Source organism: Arctopsyche grandis, chromosome 13 (genome assembly GCF_051622035.1).
Source record: "Arctopsyche grandis isolate Sample6627 chromosome 13, ASM5162203v2, whole genome shotgun sequence".
Classification (NCBI taxonomy): Eukaryota; Metazoa; Arthropoda; class Insecta; order Trichoptera; family Hydropsychidae; genus Arctopsyche; species Arctopsyche grandis.
The window spans coordinates 15,653,150-15,667,931 of NC_135367.1; the positions used below are offsets into that span (position 1 = coordinate 15,653,150).

At 30.4% G+C, this 14,782-nt stretch overlaps 1 protein-coding gene across 1 annotated transcript; it reads right to left on the minus strand.

Moving 5' to 3' along the window:
- Positions 1–4,354: 4,354 nt before the first annotated feature.
- LOC143921614 (putative phosphatidate phosphatase) lies at positions 4,355–14,288 on the minus strand. The gene is made up of 6 exons (XM_077444967.1): positions 14,155–14,288; positions 12,393–12,544; positions 12,083–12,292; positions 6,788–6,949; positions 6,514–6,690; positions 4,355–4,510 (listed from the first exon to the last, which is right to left on the minus strand). The coding sequence occupies exons 1-6, from the start codon at positions 14,219–14,221 to the stop codon at positions 4,355–4,357; spliced, it is 924 nt and encodes a 307-aa protein (XP_077301093.1). The 5' UTR covers positions 14,222–14,288.
- Positions 14,289–14,782: the final 494 nt, after the last annotated feature.

A 14,782-nucleotide genomic window follows, 5' to 3' on the forward strand; every position in this document is an offset into this window, starting at 1 on the left:
TTAAAAAATTCGGATCCAACCAATGACTTTATCTATGTATTTGAGGAATATAAAGGTCACAAAATAAAATTCGATAATTACAGACACACACATTTGTTTTAGATCATGAAAACGTGATCAGTGATCAATGTTCATTATCTTCATATTTAATTTCATTTTGATTTTTGTTTTTATTTTCCATGTCTATTTTTATTTTTATTCAGGTGCTTAAAATGTACTGATACTTATTTTTACGCTATACATATTCGTATTCAATAAATATATTATTAAATTCAAATCCTTCTAATTATTTAATTACAAAATTATTTAAAAACACATTGAAAAAAGTTTGTGACCACTATATCGTTGTATACAATGACGCACATGATGCAGCGTACAGTAATGCAGCGCACACAACACAAATTTGTGCTCTACTAATACGAAGTTTTTGGTCACAATTTTACCGGTTTAAAATTCACCACACATCCAATTAACCCTTTTAAACGAAATCAAAAAATAGTGTGGCCAGAACACTATCCTAATAAACATGTTTCAATAGAAAATACTCAATATAACATAGTATTAACAGTGGGAAAAAATCACAAGTGAAAATACGTAATTTTGACTTTTGATTTGAACTGGATGACTACTTAGAGAGATTTGAAAGCTGAAAAGTACTACAAATGAAAGATAAAATACCCGACTCTAGATTCCAGTATTCATTTTGAACAGAAAATTAATAGATTTTGAGAAATCGACCGAACAACACCAAGATATAGAAAAATCACGCGATTTAAAAAACACATATATCTCCGAATCTCGAGCCAATCAACACTTTTTATTACCAGATTCGTGTTCACTGGGCATAGATCTATGAGAAAAGTCATATCCCGTCTCTGAAACGTTTTTCGTGTCGAACAGTGTTATTAGTGCGTACATAATTAAAGTAAAAAAATAAGTTTTTATACATGGTTTTGGATAATTCATATTACTCCTTGTTTACATACATTTATTTGAATATTGAGATCAAAGTAATAATGAAAAACATATTTGAAACTTTCCTCAGCCCAGGACGTACATATATACATATGTATGTATGATATTTCTTATTAATTGACAAAATTGATTATTCGGTGATATTTTTGAAATTGTATTTCAATTTTTTTCCCACAATATAAACTGAAATTTTGTTGAAAATTACTAATGTTTAAATTTCATACTATTGACATTTTATAAAAATACTAAAGATGGCTCAGTGTGATTAATTTTATACATATGCATCTTATATTAATAGGTTTTTGAGCTCTTTTTCCTATTATGCTTTAGATTAACATTAGAATAATATAATACTGTGATTAATAACCAAATTAAATTAAATTGTAAAATAGAAAATGATCAGTAGATCAGTAGCTATTAAAATAGATATAAGATGTATTGTGAACATAATTTCGTAATAATAAAAAGCATTTAAAAAAAAAAAAAAAATATGCATCTTATATCAAATGGTGGAAACCAGGGACTCGAATCAGAATCGAACCAATAACCGAACTAGCCGTTATTTTTGCCGGAACGAAAACCGAAACGGAACCATTATTTTTTTCGGGTCGGTAAAATCAATACATACATATATGTACTTTGGGAATGATAGAATTAATGGACAAACATAGGAATGTATATTATATCAAACAAATCTACTCTGTTATGATCAAATTTGTCAACTTTTTAGAAACCGAAATAGATGAAGAAAACCAGAATATTAATTACACTGTTCGACACGAAAAATGGTTCACAGACGAGACATGACTTTTCTTATAGATCAGCGGCAAGCTGCACACGATAGGAAATATTCTCCTTTGACATTATAATTATGTATATATATGATTATAATAATTTACAGTGAAAAGTCGTATAAAGACAGGTATAGACGGTGTGGGTGTATTTACATTAACTTGCTAATATTTAAATATTAGCGAAAACCGAAACTGAACCGATACATTTTTTTTACCGAACCGGAACGAAAAAAATTCGGGTGTGACCAACCCATGACTTTATCTATGTATTTGAGGAATATAAGAAGGTTACAAAACAAAATTCGATATTGAACTAATAACTATGATAGCGATACAAATTGAGCGTAAATATATGGAAACTTGCACAAGACAAAAGTTCTACTTCCGGTTTTCGGATTTTTTTCAATTTTTTTTTATTATTTAAAATCAGTATAATTATTATACACATTAAATATCAAGAGGATAAAAATAATTTAAAAGGTCAAAATAAAATAATTAAATATTGTTTTAAAAAAAAATACTACTTGCAGTTTACGAATTCTGACCAAAATATTAGCAACTCTAAGTTAGTACATAAACAATATAAATATAATGTTTCAGCTTAATACGTTCAGGGGTGTGGACAGGATCCAGGCGACAACATTTTTGACCTTTCTAAGAGGAGAAAATCCCACTTCCGGTTCATTAAATTTGGTGATTTTATTTTTAATTTTTACTTAAAATCACTATATTTATTATACACAATAAATATCAAGACGCTTAAAATAATTTAAAAGGTCAAAATAAAATAATTAAAAAATAATGAAATATTGCTTTAAAAAAAAATACTACTTCCGGTTTACAAATTCTGACCAAAACGTTACCAAATCTAAGTTAGTACATAAACAACACAAATATAAATTTTCAGCTTAATACGTTCAGGGGTGTGGACAGGATCCAGGCGACTATATTTTTGACCTTTCTAGGAGATAAAAATCCCACTTCCGGTTTAAAAAATTTGGTGATTTTTTTTATTTTCATCACACTAATAGAAGAATTATACTTAATTTTTTTCGTGAAGATCACACGTGTATAAAGGGTCGAAAAAAATAGTGGAAGAAAAATCGAACAAGAGTAAACTGCCACTTCCGGTTGAGGGATGCTTACTAAATTTTATATATAACTTGGTATTATGCTTAAACTTCTAGATATGAAATTTAAGTTCAATAAACCAAAAGGTTTCTGAGAAAAACATAAAAAACCTCGATTCTCTAGAGTAAAAGTACTACTTCCGGTTCAGATAAAAATATTTAAAAAATATAAAGTTATAAAAATTATTATTTCTATTACATGTAAAAAATATTTAATCCGATTAAGTTAGCGGTTTGGGAGATAATCGTATTCAAAAACTTAAAAAAAAAGATGACACCTATAAGGAGAGGTACCATTTCCGGTCAACTTAAAAATTTGAAAAAAATTAACGTCGTGTCGATAAGAATTTCAGTAACCGATACTAAGTTTCGGTTCGATAGGACTAACGGTGTTCAAAAAATCCCCAAAATACACGGACACACAAAAACACACACACACACACATTTTTTCTAGATCATGAAAACGTGATCAGTAATCGATTCTGAGTTTGAATCAGTCAAAATCTCGAGTTCAAATTTTCGCATGATCACAAAACTTCATCTATTGTTACTACGTACATAGATAAAGTAAAAATAACGGTTCGGATCCCTGCTTTTTATAAAATTTAGGTGAAAAATCACCGATGAATGAGGTTGAAAATTTAATATGATTTCCAATTTAGTTACATACATACCATATGATCCGTGCACTAATTCTATTTTCACAAATATTTTAATCTTTGCTACGTCTGCCAATTCAAATTCCAAAGAGATCTGGCTTTCGTCTTCACTCTGAACAGAGCAGACCCCAGACACATTAAAAATCTTCGAATGATTATACTATAAAATAAGGTAGATACATTTAGAAACTATGTAATAAAACAAATAAATATATTTTTTGTATAAAAATTATATTTCAATATTTTTAAAATCGTAGCACATCCATACAAAATAATACTGACAACTATTCTATAATAAGCATACAAAATGGAATAATATTCCACCAGTAAAACATATTGCAGCTTTCAGATCTGAGCTTAGGTAGGTAAATAAATATTTGTTAATGGTTTTATCTTATCAAAATTATTTTTATTCAAGGAAAAACTTTTTATACATAGAATTATTAAATTATTTTTATAATTAAATTAATTGTAATTCAATTAAATTAATTCTAATTCAATTAAATTAATTCTAATTCAATTCAATTAATTCTAGTTCAATTAAATTAATTCTAATTCAATTCAATTAATTCTAATTCAATTAAATTAATTCTAATTCAATTCAATTAATTCTAATTCAATTCAATTAATTCTAATTCAATTAAATTAATTCTAATTCAATTATTTTAATAATTCTATGTATAAATACTTAAATTTAATTAAAAAATGCATAAGCGTTATAAAAAAGTATGGTACACATGTGTAATTGTTTACGTTCTTAGAGTGAGTGCGTGGTGCGTTGGCACTTATTAATTTATTAATTGTTAATTAAATTGTTAATCTCCGGTTGTTGTTGCATTGGGATTCCCACATTACCATTATCGGGAGTTCCTGCATTCGTATCATTCGTATTTTCAGATTTCGGTGATGAAATTGGCGACTTCGGTTTCCACAAGTTCGATACACACCCAAACTGAAAATAATATAATATTGGATTATATAGTTGTTATTGATACAATATATAAAATCAATTTTATATGCGAATTTTAATTTTTCAAACTTATGATATCTTCTTATGCATAGGTACATATACATATATGTAATTGGTAAATTTTGTATATGGACAACGTACAAATGTAAAATTTTAATTGTTGATTCCAGAGGAAATAAAATAACTGTGTTGGTAAAAAGATTCAGCTATAACATTTACTGGATTTTAAGCTACAAATTTATGCCGAGAAACAAACTCCAAAGAAAAAAGATGCTGAATTTAATACTACATATAAGTATGTATATACATACATATGTACATACGTATATGCATTTGGATGGTGATACTAACAAACGTTGACATCACCATCATTGACATAATATACCCGATAGATGGTTCACACGAAAAAATGTTCACGCACCAAAAAAAAACCTTCAAAACGTTGACGCGACAAAAAGCTCACCCACAAAACGTTCATACATTCAAAAATGAATTTTTTTACGATAAAATGTTAAAGAATCCAATGAAACGTGTAGTGACGAAGATTTACGCATTATGTTTTCACAGATTAATAAATAATTATTATTATATTTATTAATATACTTATGTATATTTATATATTTTACTAAGTTTCCTTACTAATATAAAGATAATGTGCAAATCTTCACACGATTACCGAATTCTTGAATGTTTTTGCAAGTAAAATTTCGTTTTTGAACGTATGAATGTTTTGTGAGTGAACATTTTATCGCGTGAATGTTTTGTGGGTGTTCATTTTGTCGCGTGAACGTTGTCCGCGAACGTTGTCCATGAACTTTTTCACAGTGAACGTTGTTTCGTGCGAAAATTGTATCCGTGAACCTTATGTACATATGTACATATATGCATATGTACGTACGTACATATATGCATAAGTAAATATGTCTAAATTTTATCGAGTACATTATGTCGATGAACGTTTTTTCACGGAACCATATGGATATACATATGTAGTATGTACATATAATATGTATTTAGGAAAGATTTTTGAATGTGCGAGTGTGTGGTTAGCGAACGGGCATGGTGCGAAGCGTGTATGAAGGCACTTGCCGGAAGGCTTGTCCGAAGTTAAGACGCCTAAATAAACACTGTTTAAACGACTCCATGTGTATCATTTGTAACCCCCTGCATCTAGGATCCTACATTTATAATTTAACCAATGCTGTTTTATTTTTGAATAGTTACTGGTAAATTTCAATTATTTGTGATGATTTTGATTTTAATAATTAATAATTGATAAAATTGTTGAGACTATATTTACACATTACACAACATATATACATAATTATATAGATCAAAATCCTCAAATAATAGCTAATAATTAATTTAAATATTATATTAGAGTAACTTTTTATGAATACTGATATACTAAAATGTTTAGATATTTGTCATCATATTATCAATGGAAAGACATCATTTTTTCAATTTTAACTATTTATGTAAGAACGTACAAACGACGGAAAACCAAAGGCTACAAAAAAAATATATATACGACAGATTGAGCATTTGAAGTGAATAGTAGAAGTACAATAAATAACTTTGTACATAAAGTGTCAAGACACACTTTCAATTCATGCAAAATTATAAATTTTGTGTTATATTTTACTCAAAGAGTACCCAAATAAGGCAAATTCATTGTTATGAATGATTAAAATACATAAAACAAATATAAACCGAAGACAAGACAGTATTACACCTAAAAAAGTAAATTTTAATTCACAAGCACTTACAAAATTAATCGTTCATCAATGGTGTAGTTTCTACTAACACCTTATTTGAAATTTCGAACCGAAAATAATTCGTGTTTAATAAAAGTTGCTGAAAATCAATACATCAGATTTATGTACAAAACGTGAATCGTTAGTATGGTGTGTATGAATCAAAATTTGAACCATTCGGACTGGGAAATTTACATTATCCCGTTCGACTGGCCTACTGATAATTACAATTAGTATTGCGGTGACGGCTCCGATGCATGACCCGGCCAAAACATCACTCCTGTGATGCTTATTGTCTGAGATTCGTGACAGTATCGTGAACCATGCGAGCATAAAGACGATAAATTGACATCCATGACGCAATAACTTTGAACCTGCCCACTTAAATCTGCGTTGCACATAAACCTAAGCATAATAAAAATTTAATTCGAAGTTATCATAGATTAAGTAAGTATATTATTGATTTTGTAAAAGGATGAATAAAATAAATAACAACACTAACAGCAACATATATCATAGTGAACGTTGAAAACGAAGAGTGTCCGCTAGGGAATGACAATCTCATTTCTTTTAAGAGATGTGGATCCGTGCCTTTGCACGTGAAGTTTTGAATATATGCCCATCTATTTTTCACTGCATCACAGTCAATGTCTGGTTGGCATACCTGAAAAAAGGAAAAAATCAAAATTAGCCATTTAAATTGTACGTACGAATAATTTTGTGAGTCGAGCACGTTGTATCATTGAGCGTTAGGTCCGTGAGCGTTTTACAGTCAAGCTTAGAGGTCGTGATCGAGAAATATCGAGACGAGATTTCTCGAGAAATGTTGATTATCGTTTCTCGAGAATATTTTATAGTGAAATTTTGAGATTCCTATTTCTCGAGAATATTTTATTATGAAAATTCGAGATTCTCGTTTCTCGAGAAATCGTTTATTAGAATCTCGAAAATATCGAGAATATTTTAAATTTATCACTACATGTTTTTGTTAAATAAACTGATTATATACTAAGATAATTATAAATTTTAGATTTGAGTAATTAAGAGGGCTGTATACCCGAAACCTTAATTTTGTTACCGTTCCTTTCTTTGATATATACATATATTGAGTGTATGTATATATTGAGTGAATGCGACAATATATATCAATATAATTGAGTGAATGCGACAGTTGCGCTTCGACCAGATAAAACGTGTTTTAAATTGACAAAATCGAGGTTTCGTATTCTACTATTTTCTCCTCCAAAACTGAACCAATTTTTTAAAAAAATTAATCATCGGTACGAGAAAGATATTTTCTGTGCATCTATCGGCGTATTTTTTTTTAAAATCGACCGTTTTATAACCACGCTAGACTCTTTTCGTGGGTGTAAAAAAGAGGCGATTTTATAGATGTTTGGCGGCTCCTAGCTCCTATAAAAAATAATTAATCAAAAAAATAAAACGATAGATGCACCCTAATGGTGGATATCCATAGGATATTAAAAAATAATTTCTCTAGTGCCATAATTGAGCTAGGGAGAAGTATAGTACGTTTGTATGGACAAGGCGCTGTTGTCCAGCCCTCGTAAGATGTATTTTTTTAATTACCTTGATAGCTAAGATAATATATAAATAAATAAAATAAAACTGGTTAACTCATAAATAATTTTGTTCTGAAATTTTGAGTATGAATATATGCATGAAGCATGAAATTTGATTTATTATTTATGTATGTATTTGTTTCATACATAGTAATCAATTTTTGGTTAGTATTTTAATATGTATAGATGGTCAGTATTTTTATTATTCGTCTGGTATGTCCAGTATTTTTATTTTTTGATCAGTATGTTATCTTTTTGTCATAAAAAAACGGACAAGGCCGGGTAGCAACAATAGGAAATTCATAAAATTCTTTGTTACATATTTTTATTTTTACTATTGTACAGTTATGAAGAGAGACGCCCGTAGACCGATGACGTCATGGTAACGCCGACCAATGGTGGAGTCGGGCGTTGCGGCCAATGGCTGCGCCAGACTCCTCGACCAATGATAATACGTGTATGCGCTGAGCGCTCTATGATATAAGTATGGTACGCCCTCGATCGGTGGCATTCGGATCCTGGCCTCCACCTAACGAGCAGCTAATAAAGACTTGGAACCTGCCTGCGTGTTTTCTTGTACCTCGACCTGACTCCACTTACCTCTGAATACTCTTCACTATTTTAAATTACTAATGTATATTATTATTTTCTCTTATTTTTTTTCTTATCGTGCCTTCTTTTATATATTTTTTAAATATAATTTTACTTTTTTTTCTATTCAATGTTCTATTGTATCTCTCTACATCTTTCTTTCATCATGTTAAGGTTCAAAGTTGGTTGAATATATTACTAAGAGTTGAATGCCATCTACTCAATTTGCTTAAAATGAATATATACCAGTCAAAAATTAGTTTTTTGTGGAACCATACTGAAACCTCGTTTATGTGACGTCACGTCTTCATACAATTATGAAGAATGATTATTTGACAATTAATCCAAAAGTACGAGATATATTATGTATTTTAATGTGTTAATTAACATATCTGGTTACTTGAGTAAATATTAAAATCTGTATTTAAGGTCGAAAACTCGATTGCCAAATTCGCGAAAAAGGTGTCGCTACATTGTTCACTATATTTATTGCCGCGGGCAAAGGGTTAGTAAATTTATAAATCCCAAATAAAACATCTTTGTGGTCTTTTGATTTTTGTAAGTTTTTCGATTTTATATAGCTAAAAAAATCGATTCACTACAATATTAAAAAAAAAATTATACTCGAGAATTCTCGAGAAATAAAAAAGAAAATCTCGAATTCTCGAGATTCAAATATTCCAAGAAAATGGGATTCTCAAATCTCGAGATTCAAATATTTCGAGAAAATGAGATTCTCGAATCTCGAGAATCAAAAAAAGTCGAGAAATCACAACCTCTAGTCAAGCTGTGTTTATGTATATGAGAAAACGTGAGGCCAAGTGATAAATTATATGTCACATAAATCTATGTCTATTTTTTTTAATAATTCCTTGACGATATCGTTTTGGAAATAAGTTGTGCGTAAAAATATCCGCAGACATGACGCATCCTTCTTTTTGATGTTTTAAAAAGGAGTGAATTGCAGACAGATGTTCCTGTCAAGGCAGTTTATCTTTTGTCAGCTTCAAAGCTCTAATGAGATCGCATTTTAGTCCCACACATATAGGAGTGTATTAAAAATCCATACTGTAATATTGTATTAACATTTTTAAATAGTATATGTATGTATGTACATTAATATTTCTTGAAATGAATAAAAGAGGACTTATGCCACTTTCAAATATAGCGGCTCACATGTATATGACACTATTTTATATGTTTTATTTGCTTAAAATTTATCGAAACGTTATCAATTCCCGAAAGCATCATGCTATTGTTGCGTACGGGTGGGTGGAGGATCCAAGTAAAAGGCCAACAGTCGTTTCACAGCATTTATTGATGATTCAGGAGATACACGCACGGTCACTGCTCCGTCCAGAAATGCCATGATATCGCCTACGTACCGCCTTATAAGGGGTAGATCTCTCAGGACGTCTAATCTGTTTACCTACAGTATAGTCACGTATTCGGATATGTATTCCCACGGTATGAGAAGTGCAATCATTGTTTAGCTTTCATGCACTTAGCTTGTCGCTAATCCCTAAAACCCACTTATACCAGTCGCACGGTATGCATTTAGTTAATCCGTTAACAGATATCCGTTACAGATAATCTTTGAACGGTCACAGTCTCTGGGCTTCTATTCGCTTAATCCGCGGCGTACGTTACACTATCATAAGTATACATTTTTGTATTTACACAAGTATATATGTACATGCATGAGCTACATGATTTTTATTATAATAAAGGAGGTATGTAAAAATAGTGTTGCTCAACATGTATATGTAATACGAATATTTGATGAGATTAATTGATTTAATGGTTAATACTACACATACATATATTTGTAACAGACGAGTTCGATAGGATATAAATATCTTGTGATAAAAATACATACATATTTTCAAAGATAACCATATTAGAATCTTCCGGTCTATAGTAATTGTTGTAAATTATATTTTTTAAATAGTTATTTAATAATGATCTCTAAGTGGATTTTTTTGGCACGAGGCAGGGAGCCATAGTGAATATGCGAAAAAACGATTTTTTCCCGTCATAAATGAAGCTTCTGTGAACAATCAGCTGTAAGCGAAGTGTCGGTAAACGACTCGTCGTGTACATGTAGATCCATATTTCAAGTGGTGTTTTCTTTATTACTGCTTCTATGATGGTCCATGCTGGAAGCATTGGACCATCATATGAGAACTGAGATATTCTCTGTATATGAGAACTGAGAACAGATAGCATCTTACTATCATCATACGGCTTTTTAGGGATAATTCACGACTACATAAGACTTTTTTTAGCAAAATAAGTCATCCTGGTTCTCTCTATTCGGCATTTTATTTCAATCATGTGATCTTACTAAAATACAACCCAGATATACAGTACATTGAATCACTTTAGAAGCACTCCTTAGACTTCGTATATCGATTCATAAGATGAATGTTTGCAGATATACATATATGTACATATATTTTGTTTTTTCCATATTTAATTTTAGACCGTATTTATTATATGACTCGGTCACTTTGTTAATGAGTATCTACAATCTACAATCTCTACCATTCGCCATGAGTACAGTGTTATATGCATAATTCAAGTTGTTTAACAAAACTCCATTTACTTAAATCCCCTCTTCGGCTCCTTCTAATGGTTCTTAATATATTTTTCGGCATGTATTGAAGATCATAGAGCATAGTATGAATCCTTATCAGAAGATTGTAGTATCTGTATCATTTGTTTATGTTCAACTTTGCCAAAGGCCTTTTTGAAGTCATAAAAACATAAAAAGACATCCGCATTCATATCTCGGCAACGTTATACAAGTACATGGATACTGAAAAGTGCTTTTCTGACACTTAATCCATTGCGAAAACCGAATTGAGTTTCGCGAATATGTTGTTCGATTTTTTAGTAAATGCATTACAAAGCAGATCATAATTATCGCACGTTAGTCTGAGTAAATCATGTTTTACATTACGGTTAATTTGGACTCCCTAGTACGTATATATGTATATTTTGACACACTAAGCTATCTTTTAACAATAATGAAGTGTTATCACAATGTTCATTTAACCTACATAGTTTTTTATATTTCTTAACTAAAAACACTAGTTCTACCAAGTGTTTACACTGATAAATATGTACTTAAATACATACATGCAGCTAATTCAATAATATATAAATAACGCAATAATTATAGTAGTCCATCTATTGTTTTAGATCTAGAACAATTGATAAAACATAAATCATGGAATTCGTAGAAGTTAAAAAAATGTATACATACATTTAAATTAAAGCGTAGAAACATGTATAGTAAAGAAAATATTACATACATATATATTTATAATATTATATTGATATCAAATGCAGTGTAACCATTTAAAAACACTTAAAGTATACAGTGTACTTAATGATGGGCGGCAGATGTTCATTATTTATTAGTGCATTAGATGCATTATATGTATACTTTTCTCACGATGTGAGATGTGTAATGGTAAGAAAAATCACTATCTACACAGCTAAGTGCATTTCTCACCACTGGAATATTGCCACATGCCTCCTTTACGATAAACATTCTTACTGTCGTATTGCATGCCAATTCAAATCGACAAAAATATATATGTATGTATGCTTACATCAAAAAAGTGAGGTCTTAGTCTTCCAACAGTATATTTTGCAATATCAGTTGCAAGCTGCTGACATGCAACTCCAAAACCGAAGACTCCAATTGTATTGTACGAAGACCAAATCCATGGACTGACGTTGAACCTCATGAATAAGAGACGAGATTTCTTTCGTTCATGTTTTTTTTTTTTTATATACAATACGAATTCGGTCACCAATATCTGAAATCAAATTTTACAATACACGATGAATCAACTGTTCCATTTCTCTATCATTATCAAAGGGTTGGATATTGAGTAATTATTAAATGCACAAATTTACCAATATGATGGGTCCGCCGAGCCCAAAGATGTATAGCATCGTACGCGTAACTGTCGATGGCTTAAATGGATGTCGTAGGGATTCATCGTCGCAAAAAAAACCTGTCTCAAACGGTTCCACCCATAAAGAAATATATAATATGGGCGATCCAACTGAAAAAAGTATTAGTCGATGTTATATAACTTTCAAAAGCCCCAATAAGAGATAAGAGATATAAAAAATGATCATTTAAACGAAAACCATGTGAAACGTATAAGAGGTTAGTAAAAACACATAAATATAAAAAATTTGGTAATAATGAAGAAACGGTGAACTTTAGATTCAGGGTTCAAGTTTTCTCTTTTAATCGTTTTTGTTAGTTTTTATATTATCAGCTTTTTTATAATGTGCTAAATACATATATAATATACTGCCCATTGAAAATCAACATGTGGGATACAAATTTTGAAAAAAATTCAAAATTACCAAAAAACTTTTTTTTTTCAAAAAACAAAAAGATTTTTTTTTCAAATTTCTCAATTCTTATGAAAGTTCATATTATCAAAGATTTATAATAGATTTATTATCATAAAGATCTATAATAATACAAAAAATTAACCGTAAAAGTCAATTTCTGTAAATACAGTTTTGATACTATGTCCTGTTTTTAAAGTGAATTTAGTATAAGGTGACCATTATTTCCGAATTCAAAACCAGGACATTTTTTCCAAAAACATATCTCTAAATACTTCAATTATTTAAAACGAAGATTAAGGAATCGTGGACGCACAATTATAAAAAAATTAATTCATTTTCTTCAATACTCTTAAAATTATACTAAGTGATTAGAAAATATTTTAAGGTTTCAACATTCAATTTCGTTACATCACTGGTCATTATATTATTCATAAAACTAAATTCGGCTAGTGCATTTGTTCCTGATAACAACATTTGACTAATTTGCCAATATTTTTGTAGAAAACTTGAATCTTCCTTGAATTTATCCATCTAATAGATAAAAAATTCTATTATATAAAAAGTATACTGATTTTATCTCACGACTTACCAGGACAGATACCCAAAAAACCAGTACTGTTCAGGTAAAATCAGTACGAATGGTTACCTTAATATAGCCAGTTTTTAAAGTCACAATTGTTAATTACGGATTCCTAATGACCAAGCGAACAATATAGTATTAAAACATATGAAATTCCAAAAAGCACTTTTTGACCATTTTTGATAATAAGGGCCCACTTATCGAGCGCGGAATTTTCAAGATGAATTACAATATGACACACAATATTATTCACTAAGAATTAAAAACTATTCTTATGTACATAAATATTAAATATGCAGCAGTTTTAAAAACCGCGTTGTGATATCATCTAGGTCAACAACAAAAAGAAAGCGGGACAAAAAAGGTAACGAAATTAGAGTGAATAACACTGGCGAAAAGTAGAATCATAGCGGTAAGTCACTGATAAACTAGTAAAAATGATTATTTAGGATTGATATGCGTATTGACCAGTGGTGTGCGCTGAAATTATCTTTCTTTTTGTCGTACAGCGTTACTTAATGTGCACGAACAGGATACAAGAGGAATAGCCTGTTCCTCTTGTATCCTGCTCGTGCACATTAAGTACGGCTGTACGACATAAAAAAAGAGAGAGAATTTCAGCGCACGCCACTGGTATTGACAGGATGTTTGTGCGTTCTGCGGTTCACCGCGTATCTTTTGGCATTTGGAGTAAACACTGAACTATCGCTTCCTGGCGAAACTAACCGCAACACAAGAGGAATAAATCGAAGATGATTTTTTTCCCATTAAATTCGGGTTGGTCTGGTTCCATTGTTTTTATATGTTTTTGTATGGCCTCAACGCCAGCTGCCTACTGTCTTCGCGCCCCCACACAAACTGAAGCTTGCGCAGGCAAACATTTAAAAAAAAAAAAATGTTTGCCTTTAGATTAGATCATTTTTTTTATATAAAGTTCATTTTTTGATAAAAAAAGTTGTGTGACAATAATGGTTGCTAAATGTTAAAGCATATGATTGGAGTCCGGCGTCAGTTAGTCAGTCAACGGAAAAAAAATCCAGGCCTTCTACATCTATTCTAAATAGGAGCAAAAGTCTTGACAATATGAATAAAGACTACCACACAGATGAAGAAGAACTTGAAAATGAACTTAGCCAAAATGCAGAGAAAAGTAGTATAAAAAGAAAAATAGATAAAGTATTATCCTCCCCGCAAAATAAGCTGAAAGAAACACAAAAACAGCAAACCAATAAACCTAACAAACAACCACTTCCACCGCCTATTTATGTGAGCAATGTTATTGACTTCAATAAGTTTAGAGCTCATATATTATCAACAACAGAAACACCACCCATTCAATGTCAATTTAAATTAA

Bases quoted from the DNA above. Each gene is read 5' to 3' on its own strand.
- LOC143921614 (XM_077444967.1), bottom strand. From the start codon at position 14,221: ATGGAACCAGACCAACCCGAATTTAATGGGAAAAAAATCATCTTCGAT. The intron at 12,545-14,154 runs GTTAGTTTCGCC...TACTTTTTTCAG, and splicing joins TTTATTCCTCTTGTGTTGCG to TTGGATCGCCCATATTATAT. The intron at 12,293-12,392 runs GTAAATTTGTGC...ATTTGATTTCAG, and splicing joins TCGGCGGACCCATCATATTG to ATATTGGTGACCGAATTCGT.